Source organism: Oncorhynchus keta, unplaced genomic scaffold (assembly GCF_023373465.1).
Source record: "Oncorhynchus keta strain PuntledgeMale-10-30-2019 unplaced genomic scaffold, Oket_V2 Un_contig_19446_pilon_pilon, whole genome shotgun sequence".
Classification (NCBI taxonomy): Eukaryota; Metazoa; Chordata; class Actinopteri; order Salmoniformes; family Salmonidae; genus Oncorhynchus; species Oncorhynchus keta.
In genome coordinates, this window is record NW_026281482.1 from 9,132 (window position 1) to 27,450 (window position 18,319).

General features: G+C 43.3%; 2 protein-coding genes across 2 annotated transcripts in view; one reads left to right on the forward strand and one right to left on the reverse strand.

Moving 5' to 3' along the window:
• Positions 1-1,200: 1,200 nt before the first annotated feature.
• LOC127920415 (mucin-3A-like) lies at positions 1,201-3,172 on the reverse strand (the record flags this gene model as incomplete). Its single annotated transcript, XM_052504506.1, has 6 exons — positions 3,066-3,172; positions 2,898-3,005; positions 2,790-2,843; positions 2,151-2,312; positions 1,881-2,042; positions 1,201-1,676 (listed from the first exon to the last, which is right to left on the reverse strand). Coding segments are annotated over exons 1-6 (1,030 nt in total), but the record flags the coding sequence as incomplete, so codon positions are not given.
• A 1,042-nt stretch (positions 3,173-4,214) lies between these two features.
• Positions 4,215-18,319, forward strand: part of LOC118382017 (copine-4) — a 119,561-nt gene continuing 105,456 nt past the window's right edge. Inside the window, exon 1 of the mRNA XM_052504507.1 lies at positions 4,215-4,431. Coding sequence (XP_052360467.1) covers positions 4,261-4,431 — 171 coding nt within the window. The 5' untranslated portion in view covers positions 4,215-4,260. The remainder of the gene's footprint in view (positions 4,432-18,319) is intronic.

Below are 18,319 nucleotides of genomic sequence, written 5' to 3' on the forward strand. Positions count from 1 at the left end.
TCTGCTTCCCCAGGGTACAGTGGTGGTAACCTTGTCTGCTTCCCCAGGGTACAGTGGTGGTAACCTTGTCTGTTTCCCCAGGGTACAGTGGTGGTAACCCTGTCTGTTTCCCCAGGTCTTCAGTGGTGGTAACCCTGTCTGTTTCCCCAGGGTACAGTGGTGGTAACCCTGTCTGTTTCCCCAGGTCTTCAGTGGTGGTAACCCTGTCTGTTTCCCCAGGTCTTCAGTGGTGGTAACCCTGTCTGCTTCCCCAGGGCTACATTGGTGGTATCCCTGTCTGCTTCCCCAGGGCTATACAGTGGTGGTAACCCTGTCTGCTTCCCCAGGGCTACAGTAGTGGTAACCTTGTCTGAATTAACAAGCTGCTGTTGTCTTCTGATCCATAGTATCACTTTCTTTTGATTAGTTATTATCAAGCCAAGAGCTTGGGACTTTAAGGTTCTATCTGCATATTTGTTAGATGTATGTTATTGACATAGCCTTGTTCTGTTCAATGTTCTCTACCTATACAGTACTCTAAATACCTCACAATTGATGTTGTTACGTTCAAAAGAATAGAAGATAAAAAATAGCTGACAAAATTCAATGCCAATTAGATAGATAGATAGATAGATAGATAGAACCTAGTCCCAAGTTCTCAAAGGAATATAAGAGCCTAACACTGCACCAGGAGATTTGGTATTAGTCCATTTTTATTTTTTATTTATTTTTTATTTTCACCTTTATTTAACCAGGTAGGTCAGTTGAGAACATGTTCTCATTTACAACTGCGACCTGGCCAAGATAAAGCAAAGCAATGCGACACAAACAACAACACAGAGTTAAGTATGGAATAAACAAACATACAGTCAATAGCACAATAGAAAAGTCTATATACAGTGTGTGCAAATGAGGTAAGATAAGGGAGGTAAGGCAATAAATAGGCCATAGTAGTGAAATAATTACAATTTAGCAATTAAACACCGGAGTGACAGATGTGCAGAAGATGAATGTCCAACAGGGGTGCAAAGGAGCAACAAAAAAAAAACAGTATGGGGATGAGGTAGTTGAATGGGCTATTTACAGATGGGCTATGTACAGGTGCAGTGATCTGTGAGCTGCTCTGACAGCTGGTGCTTAAAGTTAGAGAGGGAGTCTCCAGCTTCAGTGATTTTTGCAGTTCGTTCCAGTCATTGGCAGCAGAGAACTGGAAGGAAAGACGGCTAAAGGGGGAATTGGCTGTGGGGATGAGCAGTGAGATATACCTGCTGGAGCGTGTGCTACGGGTGGGTGTTGTTATGGAGACCAGTGAAATATACCTGCTGGAGCGTGTGCTACGGGTGGGTGTTGTTATGGTGACCAGTGAGATATACCTGCTGGAGCGTGTGCTACGGGTGGGTGCTGTTATGGTGACCAGTGAGATATACCTGCTGGAGCGCGTGCTACGGGTGGGTGTTGTTATGGTGACCAGTGAGATATACCTGCTGGAGCGTGTGCTACGGGTGGGTGTTGTTATGGTGACCAGTGAAATATACCTGCTGGAGCGCGTGCTACGGGTGGGTGTTGTTATGGTGACCAGTGAGATATACCTGCTGGAGCGTGTGCTACGGGTGGGTGTTGTTATGGTGACCAGTGAAATATACCTGCTGGAGCGCGTGCTACGGGTGGGTGTTGTTATGGTGACCAGTGAGATATACCTGCTGGAGCGTGTGCTACAGGTGGGTGCTGTTATGGTGACCAGTGAGATATACCTGTTGGAGCGCGTGCTACGGGTGGGTGTTGTTATGGTGACCAGTGAGATATACCTGCTGGAGCGTGTGCTACGGGTGGGTGTTGTTATGGTGACCAGTGAGATATACCTGCTGCGGGTGGGTGTTGTTATGGTGACCAGTGAAATATACCTGCTGGAGCGCGTGCTACGGGTGGGTGTTGTTATGGTGACCAGTGAGATATACCTGCTGGAGCGCGTGCTACGGGTGGGTGTTGTTATGGTGACCAGTGAGATATACCTGCTGGAGCGCGTGCTACGGGTGGGTGTTGTTATGGTGACCAGTGAGATATACCTGCTGGAGCGTGTGCTACGGGTGGGTGTTGTTATGGTGACCAGTGAGATATACCTGCTGGAGCGTGTGCTACGGGTGGGTGTTGTTATGGTGACCAGTGAGATATACCTGCTGGAGCGTGTGCTACGGGTGGGTGTTGTTATGGTGACCAGTGAGATATACCTGCTGGAGCGCGTGCTACGGGTGGGTGTTGTTATGGTGACCAGTGAGATATACCTGCTGGAGCGCGTGCTACGGGTGGGTGTTGTTATGGTGACCAGTGAGATATACCTGCTGGAGCGCATGCTACGGGTGGGTGTTGTTATGGTGACCAGTGAGATATACCTGCTGGAGCGCGTGCTACGGGTGGGTGTTTTTATGGTGACCAGTGAGATATACCTGCTGGAGCGTGTGCTACGGGTGGGTGTTGTTATGGTGACCAGTGAGATATACCTGCTGGAGCGTGTGCTAGGGGTGGGTGTTGTTATGGTGACCAGTGAGATATACCTGCTGGAGCGTGTGCTAGGGGTGGGTGTTGTTATGGTGACCAGTGAGATATACCTGCTGGAGCGCGTGCTAGGGGTGGGTGTTGTTATGGTGACCAGTGAGATATACCTGCTGCTACGGGTGGGTGTTGTTATGGAGACCAGTGAAATATACCTGCTGGAGCGTGTGCTACGGGTGGGTGCTGTTATGGTGACCAGTGAGATATACCTGCTGGAGCGCGTGCTAGGGGTGGGTGTTGTTATGGTGACCAGTGAGATATACCTGCTGGAGCGTGTGCTACGGGTGGGTGTTGTTATGGTGACCAGTGAGATATACCTGCTGGAGCGTGTGCTAGGGGTGGGTGTTGTTATGGTGACCAGTGAGATATACCTGCTGGAGCGTGTGCTACGGGTGGGTGTTGTTATGGTGACCAGTGAGATATACCTGCTGGAGCGCGTGCTACGGGTGGGTGTTGTTATGGTGACCAGTGAGATATACCTGCTGGAGCGCGTGACCTACCTGCGGGTGGGTGTTGTTATGGTGACCAGTGAGATATACCTGCTGGAGCGCGTGCTACGGGTGGGTGTTGTTATGGTGACCAGTGAGATATACCTGCTGGAGCGCATGCTACGGGTGGGTGTTGTTATGGTGACCAGTGAGATATACCTGCTGGTGCGTGTGCTACAGGTGGGTGTTGTTATGGTGACCAGTGAGCTTAGATAAGGTGGGGCTTTACCTAGCAATGACTTATAGATGACCTGGAGCCAGTGGGTTTGGCAACGAATATAAAGCAAGAGCCAGCCAACAAGAGCATACAAGTCGCAGTGGTGGTTAGTATATGGGGCTTTGGTGACAAAATGGATTTCACTGTGATAGACTGCATCCAATTTGCTGAGTAGAGTGTAGGCTATTTTGTAAATGACATCGCCGAAGTCAAGGATCGGTAGGATAGTCAGTTTTACGAGATTATGTTTGGCAGCATGAGTGAAGGATGCTTTGTTGTGAAATAGGAAGCCGATTCTAGATTTAATTTTGAATTGGAGATGCTTAATGTCAGTCAGGAAGGAGAGTTTACAGTCTAACCAGACAACTAGGTATTTGTAGTTATTGAATATTCTATGTCAGAACCGTCCAGAGTAGTAATGCTGGACAGGTGTGCAGGTGCGGGCAGCGATCGGTTGAAGAGCATGCATTTAGCTTTACTTGCATTTAAGAGCAGTTGGAGGCCACGGAAGGAGAGTTGTATGGCATTGAAGCTCGTTTGGAGGTTAGTTAACACAGTGTCCAAAGAAGGGCCAGATATATACAGAATGGTGTCGTCTGTGTAGAGTTGGATCAGAGAATCACTAGCAGCAAGAGCTTGATTGAGATCATCACTTCACATCTCACAGATCTCATTTACCTTGACGGTCTAATTGGAGGGTTGAGATTAATTAGGTGATTGCTGGACAGGAAAATGCTATCATATCCTGTCTGGTGTGCTCATCAAATCAGCATGGGATAATTAGCAGCAGTTTGACAGCTGTGGGGGCGGAGGGGCTTCTAAAGGAACAAAGAGCCCTCGTGATAATCAAGTTTCCTGAATGTACAGTGTTTGGGGATGTTTGTGTGTATTTGTAAATAAAGTAGATGAAGTATGTGTGTGTGCGCGTGCGTGCGTGCGTGTGCTGAATGATGAGTGACGACTCCCTGTAATCACTGTGATATGTGTGTTTGTCTCCCTCGCAGAACACTCGCCACACACACACACACCATGAGCAACATCTATGAGTCTGCGGCCAACACCCTTGGTCTGTTCAACAGCCCGTGCCTGGCCAAAGTGGAGCTGCGGGTGACCTGCAAGGGCATCTCAGACCGGGACGCCCTGTCCAAGCCAGACCCCTGCGTCCTCATCAAAATGCAGTCCCACGGACAGTGGCTGGAGGTAAGTGGCCTCTCACTCTGTTCTGACAAGTAATTAACATTGCAGTGCCAGTCTTATTACAACTTGCAATATAAGAACCATCTTCAATGTTAAAAGTGGTGTAATGTTTAAGGGTCAATTGGAGGATATGTCCTGTAGATGGTTCTGTTCAATCCTAAATCCCCTCAGGGTTCTCTTTGGTGAGATAGATCTCAACATGTGATTACAGATGACTACATGGACTTTCTGAAGAGTTGGAGATACAGGAAGAAGTCTCATTATTCTGTATGTTGAATCAAAGACATTGGCTTACTAACGGACTGAGATGTTTCCTTCTCTTACTATCCCTTATGTGTTTTTAAATGTTGATTTGGTTCACCTCAAGGATGTGGAATATACAGTATTACCAGCTATGAGGTTTGCCTAGTACATGGATATGAATTTCTGAATGCTTCACCAAATAAGCAAGAGGATTCTGTCAAAAGAGATATTTATTCACAGGAAATTCATTTGCATAATGAAGCTATTTGCTGGGTAAAGAAAAAAGAAACTCAAAGTCTTAATCAATGTGTTTACCAAACCAAAATGAGGTACCAATCAACCCTCCAAAACTGATGATTGGACATTACATCCGTGTTAACATTTTAGTCATCAGACTCTCTTATCCAGAGCTACTTACAGTTAGTGCATTCATCTTAAGATACAGTGCCTTCAGAATGCATTCACACCTCTTGATTTTTCACACATTTTGTTGTGTTACAAAGTGAGACTAAAATAGATTTAATTGTCATTTTCTGTCAACGATCTACACAAAATGCTCTGTAATTACGTGTTCACCCCCCTGAGGGCTACAGTGGAATCACCTTTGCACACTGGGATTATACAATGTTTGCACATTATTCTTTAAAAAATTATTCAAGCTCTGTCATGTTGGTTGTTGATCATGGCTAGTCAGCCATTGTCATGTCTTGCCATAGATTTTTAAGCTGATTTAAGTCAGACCTAGGCCACTGAGGAACATTCAATGTTGTCTTGGTACACAACTCCAGTGTATATTTGGCTTTGTGTTTTAGGTTATTGTCCTGCTGAAAGGTGAATTTGTCTCCCAGTGTCTGGTGGAAAGCAGAGTGAATCAGGGTTTCCTCTAGGATTTGTTCTGTGTTTAGCTCTATTCCATTTCTTTTTATCCAAAAAAACTCCCTAGTCCTTGAATGACAAGCATACCCACAACATGATGCAGCCACCACCATGCTTGAAAATATGAAGAGAGGTATTCAGTGATATGTTGTGTTGGATTTGCCCCAAACATAACATTTTCTATTCAGGACATAAAGTTAATTTCTTTGCCACATTTTTTTGCAGTTTTACTTTAGTGCCTTATTGCAAACAGTTTTGGAATATTTTTTTATTCTGTACAGGCTTCATTCTTTTCCCCTGACAATTAGGTTAGTATTATGGAGTAACAACAATGTGGTTGATCCATCCTCAGCTTTCTCCCATCACAGCCATTAAACTCTGAAGCTGTTTTTTAGTCACCATTGGCCTGATGGTGAAATCCCTGAGCGGTTTCCTTCTTCTCTGGAAACTGAGTTTGGAAGGATGCCTGTATCTTTGTAATGACTGGGTGTATTGATACACCATCAAAGGTGTAATTAATAACTTCACGATGAGCAAAGGGATATTCAGTGTCTGCTTTATGATTTTTTCCCCATCTACCAATAGCTGCCATTCTCTGCGAGGTATTGCAATACCTCTCTGGTCTTTGTGATTGAATCTGTGTTTGAATGAATAGCTTGACTGAGGGACCTTATAGCTATTTGTATGTGTGGAGTCCATGCAACGTATTATGTGACTTGTTAATTAAGCAAATGCTTACTCTTGAAATGATTTAGGCTTGTCATAACAAAGAGTTTGATACTCATTGACTCAAGCTAGGTGAGACAACAACACATCACAATCTTGTCAAGTACATTTTCTCTGAACAAAGTATTTTAGGAAAAGAGAAGTGCCCTGTTGGAGTTATTTCAGATACTCTTCAAAGAGGTAGGGTTTCAGATGTTTTTGGGAGATGGGCAGGGACTCCGCTTTCCTGACTTTAGGGGGAAGCTTGTTGTGGCTGCCAAGTGACCATGACAACAAAGCAGATGGTTGATCTCTCTATTTGTCCCTTAATCCAATTACTCCAGTTTTAATTGTGCCATTGATTTGTTCCATTGATTTGTTCCATTGATTTGTTATTAACTGGTTGTCCATCTGGAGACACAAATTAGCATTGTACTGCAGATGTGCCATGACGGCTCCAACGCGCCGTGCTGTGTGTTGTGTCACTCAACAACATATTTACTAGTGCTGCTCTCCTGTGGACTTCATGTCTGGTTAGAGATAATACAGTGCCTTGCAAAAGTATTCATCCCCCTTGACGTTTTTCCTATTTTGTTGCCTATTGAACCTGTACTTTAAATGGATTTTTATTTTATTTCATGTAATGGACATAAACAAAATAGTCCAAATTGGTGAAGTGAAATGAAAAAAATTACATATATTTATTTATATATATATATATTTTTTTAAATATGAAGGAAAAAAATGGAAAAAATAAAATAAATATTTAAACAGAAAAGTGGTGCATGCATATGTATTCAACCTTTGCTATGAAGCCCCTATATAAGATCTGGTACAACCAATTACCTTCAGAAGTCACATAGTTCGTTAAATAATGTGCATTTGTGTGCAATCTAAGTGTCACATGATCTCAGTAATTAGTTAATATAACTCAGTTAATATATACACCTGTTCCGAAAGGCCCCAGAGTCCGCAACACCACTAAGCAAGGGGCACCACCAAGCAAGCGGCACCATGAAGACCTAGGAGCTCTCCAAACAGGTCAGGGACTAAGTTGTGGAGAAGTACAGATCAGGGTTAGGTTATAAAAAAATATCAGATACTTTGAACATCCCACGGAGCACCATTAAATCCATTATTCAAAAATGGAAAGAATATGGCACCACAACAAACCTGCCAAGAGAGGGCCGCCCACCAAAACTTACGGACCAGGCAAGGAGGGCATTAATCCGAGAGGCAACAAAGAGACCAAACATAACTCTGAAGGAGCTGCAAAGCTCCACAGCAGAGACTGGAGTATCTGTCCATAGGTCCACTTTAAGCCATACACTCCACAGAGCTGGGCTTTACGGATGAGTGGCCAGAAAAAAAGCCTATTGCTTAACCTGTTGAGTGTAGGGGGCAGTATTTTGACGTTTGGATGAAAAACTAGAGACACTGTCATTAGTAAACACTATAGTTTACTGTTAAGAGACACCATCATTAATAAACACTATTTAAAAGACAACATCATTAATAAACACTATTTAGAGACGCTGTCATTAATAAACACTATAATTTACTGTTAAGAGACACCATCATTAATATACACTATTTAGAGACACTGTCATTAGTAAACACTATATTTTACTGTTAAGAGACACCATCATTAATAAACACTATAGTTTACTGTTAAGAGACACCATCATTAATAAACACTATTTAGAGACACTGTCATTAGTAAACACTATAGTTTACTGTTAAGAGACACCATCATTAATAAACACTATAGTTTACTGTTAAGAGACACCATCATTAATAAACACTATAGTTTACTGTTAAGAGACACCATCATTAATAAACACTATTTAGAGACACTGTCATTAGTAAACACTATAGTTTACTGTTAAGAGACACCATCATTAATAAACACTATTTAAAAGACACCATCATTAATAAACACTATAGTTTACTGTTAAGAGACACCATCATTAATAAACACTATAGTTTACTGTTAAGAGACACCATCATTAATAAACACTATAGTTTACTGTTAAGAGACAACATCATTAATAAACACTATAGTTTACTGTCAAGAGGCACCATCATTAATAAACACTATAGTTTACTGTTAAGAGACACCATCATTAATAAACACTATAGTTTACTGTTAAGAGACACCATCATTAATAAACACTATTTAGAGACACTGTCATTAGTAAACATCATTAATAAACACTTTACTGTTAAGAGACACCATCATTAATAAACACTATAGTTTACTGTTAAGAGACACCATCATTAATAAACACTATAGATAGTAAACACTTTACTGTTAAGAGACAACATCATTAATAAACACTATAGTTTACTGTCAAGAGGCACCATCATTAATAAACACTATAGTTTACTGTTAAGAGACAACATCATTAATAAACACTATAGTTTACTGTTAAGAGACACCATCATTAATAAACACTATTTAAAAGACAACATAATTAATAAACACTATAATTTACTGTTAAGAGACACCATCATTAATAAACACTATAGTTTACTGTTAAGAGACACCATCATTAATAAACACTATAGTTTACTGTTAAGAGACACCATCATTAATAAACACTATAGTTTACTGTTAAGAGACACCATCATTAATAAACACTATAGTTTACTGTTAAGAGACAACATCATTAATAAACACTATTTAAGAGACAACATCATTGAACAAACACTATATTTTGCTATATATATAATAATAATAATAATATTAGTATCTGTAAATGTGGTATTTCAGTTTTTATTGTTTTTATACATTTTCAACAGTTTCTTTCTGAAAACTTGCTTTGTCATTATGGGGTATTGTGTGTAGATTGATGAGAGGGGAAAAAAAATGTAATCAATTTTAGGCTGTAACGTAACAAAATGTGTAAAAAATGAAGGGGTCTGAATACTTTCCTAATGCACCGTGCATCTGCCATCAGCACACATAACCATTTCTGAAAGTCTGCGTTCAGTGTAGAGGGTGTCATCCACTGCATATTAACGTTTTATGTCGGCTATGTCTTGTGTACAGCCCTTCATCTGTAGTGATAATGACAGTTCTTTCAGTAACACAGCTAAATCGTCCCCTAGCCTTGTGTTTGTGTATTGTTAGCACTGAGACAGAGTATGGAGTTACAGATGTAGGATCTTAATTTGAGTCAGTTTGCTACAGCAGGAAAATAATCCTGCAGCAACAGGAAATGTGAATCATTATGTGTATTATAATGAATGGAATTTGTTTTGTAGAGGTTGACACATTTTTCGTAAGGGAGTACAAGTCGGAAATTTCAAAGTGGAAATTACAAACTTCCTCCTCAAATACACTACAAGTTTTAAATGTCCTGCATTGCATCTGTAGCCATGTTCTCTTCTGTAATTGACAGAGCAGAGGAATGCCCAAGAGCCATTTCAATTATGAAATGATGATTTAGCAGAGGAGATCAGGCACGCTAAGTACTAGCTCATTGATTTAGGTAGGACTGCGTTTTGGGCTTCTGTCTCTGGTTGTAGAAGTATGTACCCTATGATTTCTGTTTACAATCAGCTTTCTATCTGCTCTGCTGACACGTTGAGGGAGTTTCTGTACGTGAACTGCCTATTCAACCTTCATTGTACACTGTAGTGTGTGAAACACATTCTGAGAAGTAGGGAATTTATGTTTGATATGGTTAATTCATATGGAGAACCAAACCTGAAAACAAATGCACATATAAATACATAAATAAATCCACACATAATTAAAGAAATGAGCAAGGAAATGCAGAAATACTGATTAAAATGTATTCATGTTTTCTACATATCAGTATGTATTTCATTATTTTTCTTTGTATTGTCTAATTATTCAAACTTAATTTTTTAAATTAATTTTTATATTTATTAATTAATTCATTTACATATTTCTTCCTCCAATATTATAATGAGGGGGTGTCAATCAAATGGGGTGGTGGGTGGTGGTCTGTGGGTGGTGTCTAACACATGTTGGTTGATCAATGTCGGCGCGTTGCTCAACTGCTTGTGTTCGCTTCAGCACCACTCATGTGAAGCTAGCTACAATAACGATTAGCCACAAATATATCATTTTTGGTTTCGCTTCAAAATAAAAGTCCCCATTGAAACTGCTGAAAACAGAAATAAATAGTGTAAACATGCCATATTTGAACTAGATAATGCTTTTGTTCAACAAAAGACAATAATTTTTTCATTTGCCCCAAAAATGTAGTCTGTTAATTAATTGGGATCGGTGTGTCCCACGCGGGACAGTTGAGCTAACGTTAGGCTAATGCGATTAGCATGATATTGTAAATAACAAGAACATTTCCCAGGACACAGACATGTCTTATATGGGTAGAAAGTAAAAATTCTTGTTGATCTAACTGCACTGTCCAATTTACAGTAGCTATTACAGTGAAAGAATACCATACTATTGTTTGAGGAGAGTGCACAGTCATGTACTTGAAAATGTATCAATAAACCAATTTGGGCAGACTTGATACAACATTTTGAACAGTAATGCAATGGTTCATTGGATCAGTCTAAAACGTTGTACATACACTGCTGCCATCTAGTGGCCAAAATCTAAATTGAGTCTAGAGTCCTAAGTCATATAATGGCCGTTCTCTTGCATTTCAAAGATGATGGAACAAAGAAATTAATAGAAAATGCATGTTTTTTATTTTATCTTTTACCAGATCTAATGTGTTATATTCTCCTACATTACTTTCACATTTCCACAAACTTCAAAGTGTTTCCTTGGTATCAAGAATACCAAATGGTATCAAGAATATGCATATCCTTGCTTCAGGGCCTGAGCTACAGGCAGTTAGATTTAGGTATGTTATTTTAGGCGAAAATTGAAAAAAAGGGTCTGATCCTTAAGAGGATTTTTAAGAGTTCATACAAATATTGCTCATTTCACAAATGTAGGCTTATGTACTTTAAATGTTGGCTGCGATCCGCCAACCCAATCCCACAGAAGAAGAAGAAGAAGATGCACGTTTGGCTGCCGACTAAGTTGTCAGTGTGTTTATTTGAGCAAGATTGCACGTACGTTCAGCAAGTGAGTTGTGTGGTTTATTATCGGAGGGTTAATGCTACATTATGGTGATTGACTGCAAGCAATTACCTTCGGCCTAATTTCCTTGTTACATCTGTAACTGTATAGTACTTATGTAGATTTCCGATTTCCGAGTTTAAATGTATTTGGTGTATGTAAACTTCCGACTTCAACTGTATATGCAATGCACAGTATTGAACTTGCTAGATGTGGTAGGCTACGAGGATCTTGTAGTTACCACTTACCAACCAATCAGCAGGCAGGACCTTACCTAATCCATTACTTAGTCTGGTAATAATGAATAAGTTCTGTTACACAAGTCTACTTTAAATCAATATTTAATTCTCATGCAATCTGTCAGAGACGGCAGTTAGCTTTCCAAGCGGTCTGTCAGTCTGTTTAAATGTATCCTAGAAACAAGCTCCCCAGTGTCCTGTGCCCTGGAAATGCCCCCAAATACCCCTCATTGCCCCTAAATTACCAGTGCCTGTGTCTCAGCTCGTCCATAGTGACCTAACAGTCCCAGAGGAGGTAATGCCAGCCCCAGCTACCCCTAGGTGGTTGGTTTATTTCAGCTTCCTCTCCACCCTAACCAGCCCACCTCTCTCCCCTGATCCCCTGGTCTGGAGGAGGACTGGATGTCTTCTAGGTGCTTATTGTGTTCATGTTGTGGAAAATTGTCTTGTTAGCAGTCTCATTTCATGGGTCTCTAACAATTTCGTCTTTGTCTGTCCTGGTGGTGATTGTAGAGGTGATTGTAGGCTGGTTTCACCTGGGAGGTGATTTGATGGCCATCTTCACTGGTTAAGCCTAAAGTAGTGTTTCTTGTCATTTGATCCTGGACTCGCACCATCTATGAATATACCATTTTTAGCTGAACATTAATTAGATACTAATTTTATGCCTCTGGTAAAGGCAACCAATTAATTGAAAGAGTCTTTGAATCATATTTCATCATTATTGTTAGACATATTTAATGGTACTAATTGGTTAAAATGACATTTTAAAGCCACCATCTTTCTTTTGGGGAATTGCCTTTAACTTCCACTATAGTCGTGACAGTACATTTACATTTACATTTACATTTAAGTCATTTAGCAGACGCTCTTGTCCAGAGCGACTTACAAATTGGTGCATTCACCTTATGACATCCAGTGGAACATCCACTTTACAATAGTGCATCTAAATCTTTTAAGGGGGGGGGGTGAGAAGGATTACTTTATCCTATCCTAGGTATTCCTTAAAGAGGTGGGGTTTCAGGTGTCTCCGGAAGGTGGTGATTGACTCCGCTGTCCTGGCGTCGTGAGGGAGTGTGTTCCACCATTGGGGGGCCAGAGCAGCGAACAGTTTTGACTGGGCTGAGCGGGAACTGTACTTCCTCAGTGGTAGGGAGGCGAGCAGGCCAGAGGTGGATGAACGCAGTGCCCTTGTTTGGGTGTAGGGCCTGATCAGAGCCTGGAGGTACTGAGGTGCCGTTCCCCTCACAGCTCCGTAGGCAAGCACCATGGTCTTGTAGCGGATGCGAGCTTCAACTGGAAGCCAGTGGAGAGAGCAGAGGAGCGGGGTGACGTGAGAGAACTTGGGAAGGTTGAACTCCAGACGGGCTGCGGCGTTCTGGATGAGTTGTAGGGGTTTAATGGCACAGGCAGGGAGCCCAGCCAACAGCGAGTTGCAGTAATCCAGACGGGAGATGACAAGTGCCTGGATTAGGACCTGCGCCGCTTCCTGTGTGAGGCAGGGTCGTACTCTGCGGATGTTGTAGAGCATGAACCTACAGGAACGGGCCACCGCCTTGATGTTAGTTGAGAACGACAGGGTGTTGTCCAGGATCACGCCAAGGTTCTTAGCGCTCTGGGAGGAGGACACAATGGAGTTGTCAACCGTGATGGCGAGATCATGGAACGGGCAGTCCTTCCCCGGGAGGAAGAGCAGCTCCGTCTTGCCGAGGTTCAGCTTGAGGTGGTGATCCGTCATCCACACTGATATGTCTGCCAGACATGCAGAGATGCGATTCGCCACCTGGTCATCAGAAGGGGGAAAGGAGAAGATTAATTGTGTGTCGTCTGCATAGCAATGATAGGAGAGACCATGTGAGGTTATGACAGAGCCAAGTGACTTGGTGTATAGCGAGAATAGGAGAGGGCCTAGAACAGAGCCCTGGTGGACACCAGTGGTGAGAGCGCGTGGTGAGGAGACAGATTCTCGCCACGCCACCTGGTAGGAGCGACCTGTCAGGTAGGACGCAATCCAAGCATGGGCCGCGCTGGAGATGCCCAACTCGGAGAGGGTGGAGAGGAGGATCTGATGGTTCACAGTATCGAAGGCAGCAGATAGGTCTAGAAGGATGAGAGCAGAGGAGAGAGAGTTAGCTTTAGCGGTGCGGAGCGCCTCCGTGATACAGAGAAGAGCAGTCTCAGTTGAATGACTAGTCTTGAAACCTGACTGATTTGGATCAAGAAGGTCATTCTGAGAGAGATAGCGGGAGAGCTGGCCAAGGACGGCACGTTCAAGAGTTTTGGAGAGAAAAGAAAGAAGGGATACTGGTCTGTAGTTGTTGACATCGGAGGGATCGAGTGTAGGTTTTTTCAGAAGGGGTGCAACTCTCGCTCTCTTGAAGACGGAAGGGACGTAGCCAGCGGTCAGGGATGAGCGAGGTGAGGTAAGGGAGAAGGTCTCCGGAAATGGTCTGGAGAAGAGAGGAGGGGATAGGGTCAAGCGGGCAGGTTGTTGGGCGGCCGGCCGTCACAAGACGCAAGATTTCATCTGAGAGAGAGGGGAGAAAGAGGTCAGAGCACAGGGTAGGGCAGTGTGAGCAGAACCAGCGGTGTCGTTTGACTTAGCAAACGAGGATCGGATGTCGTCGACCTTCTTTTCAAAATGGTTGACGAAGTCATCTGCAGAGAGAGGAGGGGGGGAGGGGGAGGAGGGGAGGGAGGAGAAGGTGGCAAAGAGCTTCCTAGGGTTAGAGGCAGATGCTTGGAATTTAGAGTGGTAGAAAGTGGCTTTAGCAGCAGAGACAGAGGAGGAAAATGTAGAGAGGAGGGAGTGAAAGGATGCCAGGTCCGCAGGGAGGCGAGTTTTCCTCCATTTCCGCTCGGCTGCCCGGAGCCCTGTTCTGTGAGCTCGCAATGAGTCGTCGAGCCACGGAGCGGGAGGGGAGGACCGAGCCGGCCTGGAGGATAGGGGACATAGAGAGTCAAAGGATGCAGAAAGGGAGGAGAGGAGGGTTGAGGAGGCAGAATCAGGAGATAGGTTGGAGAAGGTTTGAGCAGAGGGAAGAGATGATAGGATGGAAGAGGAGAGAGTAGCGGGGGAGAGATGATAGGATGGAAGAGGAGAGAGTAGCGGGGGAGATAGAGCGAAGGTTGGGACGGCGCGATACCATCCGAGTAGGGGCAGTGTGGGAAGTGTTGGATGAGAGCGAGAGGGAAAAGGATACAAGGTAGTGGTCGGAGACTTGGAGAGGAGTTGCAATGAGGTTAGTGGAAGAACAGCATCTAGTAAAGATGAGGTCGAGCGTATTGCCTGCCTTGTGAGTAGGGGGGGAAGGTGAGAGGGTGAGGTCAAAAGAGGAGAGGAGTGGAAAGAAGGAGGCAGAGAGGAATGAGTCAAAGGTAGACGTGGGGAGGTTAAAGTCGCCCAGAACTGTGAGAGGTGAGCCGTCCTCAGGAAAGGAGCTTATCAAGGCATCAAGCTCATTGATGAACTCTCCGAGGGGACCTGGAGGGCGATAAATGATAAGGATGTTAAGCTTGAAAGGGCTGGTAACTGTGACAGCATGGAATTCAAAGGAGGCGATAGACAGATGGGTAAGGGGAGAAAGAGAGAATGACCACTTGGGAGAGATGAGGATCCCGGTGCCACCACCCCGCTGACCAGAAGCTCTCGGGGTGTGCGAGAACACGTGGGCGGACGAAGAGAGAGCAGTAGGAGTAGCAGTGTTATCTGTGGTGATCCATGTTTCCGTCAGTGCCAAGAAGTCGAGGGACTGCAGGGAGGCATAGGCTGAGATGAACTCTGCCTTGTTGGCCGCAGATCGGCAGTTCCAGAGGCTACCGGAGACCTGGAACTCCACGTGGGTCGTGCGCGCTGGGACCACCAGATTAGGGTGGCCGCGGCCACGCGGTGTGGAGCGTTTGGATGGTCTGTGCAGAGAGGAGAGAACAGGGATAGACAGACACATAGTTGACAGGCTACAGAAGAGGCTACGCTAATGCAAGGAGATTGGAATGACAAGTGGACTACACGTCTCGAATGTTCAGAAAGTTAAGCTGACGTAGTAAGAATATTATTGACTAAAATGATTAAAATGATACAGTACTGCTGAAGTAGGCTAGCTGGCAGTGGTTTTGTTGTTGACTTTGTAGGCTAGCTGGCAGTGGCTGCGTTGTTGACACTACACTAATCAAGTCGTTCCGTTGAGTGTAATAGTTTCTACAGTGCTGCTATTCGGGGGCTAGCTGGCTAGCTAGCAGTGTTGATTACGTTACGTTGCGTTAAAAGAACGACAATAGCTGGCTAGCTAACCTAGAAAATCGCTCTAGACTACACAATTATCTTTGACACAAAGACGGCTATGTAGCTAGCTACGATCAAACAAATCAAACCGTTGTGCTGTAATGAAATGAAATGAAAATGTGATACTACCTGTGGAGCGAAGCGGAATGCGACCGGGTTGAGTGCGGAAGTTCTATTCACTAGACGTTGGCTAGCTGTTGGCTAGCTAGCAGTGTCTCCTACGTTAAGGATGACAAATAGCTGGCTAGCTAACCTCGGTAAATTAAGATAATCACTCTAAGACTACACACTCTAAACTACACAATTATCTTGGATACGAAGACAGCAAAGACAACTATGTAGCTAGCTAACACTACACTAATCAAATCGTTCAGTTGAGTGTAATAGTTTCTACAGTGCTGCTACAGCCTCTCTGGCATTATGGCTTAATAGTGGTTTGTAAAGTGGGGTCGTGGGGAAATTGCAGTGGGGTCGTCACACAGGTTTGAATACCACTGAACATTACTAGATGTACCAGGCTATTATGTGGTGGCATTTTATTGTTTTGGGCGACTTCAACACTATGCCCTGTGTAGTTAAGTATCATCATCATAACACTGTTCTCTGCCCTGTTCATGACCATAGAAATAGAACTAATTCTAATGATATGTTCATGACACTTTAATGCTGTGCCTGTGGAATGAAGTTGAGTCTCTTTAACGAAATGTCCTCGGGATTTTAATGAAGGGGGATTTCTCGGCTTAGTTGGAGAGTGGTGCTCGACTCACAGTTGTTGCGAGCAGCTTCTTACCTTGTCTGTGGCCCAAGAGAATATATCATGGGCAGCCATCCATTCTGTAGGAGAAAGACTTCGCTGTTACACCCCTCCAATCAAAATAGAATGTGTGTGTGCTATCCAAGCGTAAGGTACGGTATGAATTAGGAATGGGAAGGCCGTCAGGTAGCCTTTACTTTAAACAAAAAAGTAATTGAAGGTTTCCTCGATCTTTGATATATTATTTACAACCCTGTCTATTTTTCTTTCAATTGGAAAAGGTTTGTGTGTGTGTGTGTCTGTGTGTGTCTGTGTGTGTGGTTGTCTGATATAGGGGTCTGTAATGCCACAGTCCGAATGCACGCACACACACACACACACACACACACACACACACACACACACACACACACACACACACACACACACACACACACACACACACACACACACACACACACACACACACACACACACACACACACACACATGCTCATTACAACAGGCATATGAGCCCATGTTTAGACAGATTTGAAAAAGGACAACGTTCCAACTATGCCGTAGTGGAATCCTTTGTCCTGACTTTCCCTTCCGTGTTCCTCCATTAATTGGCAACAGTGTTGCTGTGAATGTATCAGCTTGGCAGCCATATTGAAAGCTGCAATGCTTTCATGATTGGTTGTTATTTCTGCTTCTTCTGTACACATAGACAAGGGAACCTGAAAGAAGAACATGACGAAAACGAGAATGATTTGGAACAAAATGATTGATGAGGTGAAATGTTGAAGTTATTACACACACACACACACACACACACACACACACACACACACACACACACACACACACACACACACACACACACACACACACACACACACACACACACACACACACACACACACACAAACAAACAAACAAACAAACAAACAAACAAACAAACAAACAAACAAACAAACAAACAAACAAACAAACAAACAAACAAACAAACAAACAAACAAACAAACAAACAAACAAACAAACAAACAAACAAACAAACAAACAAACAGTAGCTTCTGCCTCTCTCTCTTCCATTTCGTCACACGAGTTGCACTCATCTAGAAAAGCGTTATTGCGATGGTGAAAAGAGCCTAATCATTTGTGAGCAGTGTAATCACCTCTGGAGCATTAAGTTACACTATCTGATGTAGGAGGCGTGTCTGTGAACCCATTCAGACATCCCTGTCTGTAATGTGGCGATGAACAGACAGGATATTGGCATCCTGATGAAGCAGTACAGCCAAAGTGGGAACATTTGTCCTCCAGGTTCCAGTTTCAATGGTTTAAGAAATAATTTAGATGTTTCTGAAAGTTTCTGAGAAGCCCTAGTTTATAAACTAGTTGGTGGGACTATCACTAACTGTTTTGATCTCATGATGGTCAGTTATCTAGGGTCATCTGTTACCTGTAGTGGTTCATATGAGCAATGACATTATACTCCACTTAGCCTTTAAAATGACAAACTAATGAAGAGAAGAATTATTGTAGCTGCGGAGCACAGAGAAGGTTGAAATGGTAATGTATGCAGGGTGGCATTTCCCAGCTCCACCGTGTGCCCCCGTGGGTCCTCCATTCTGCACGAGAGTCATATGAGAAAAGGCTAACGTTGATTAGCCTCAGGGAAACTACCTCTAACCCGCAGCCTGCGCTCTGACTGCCTAATGTGGAGGTGGGAATGT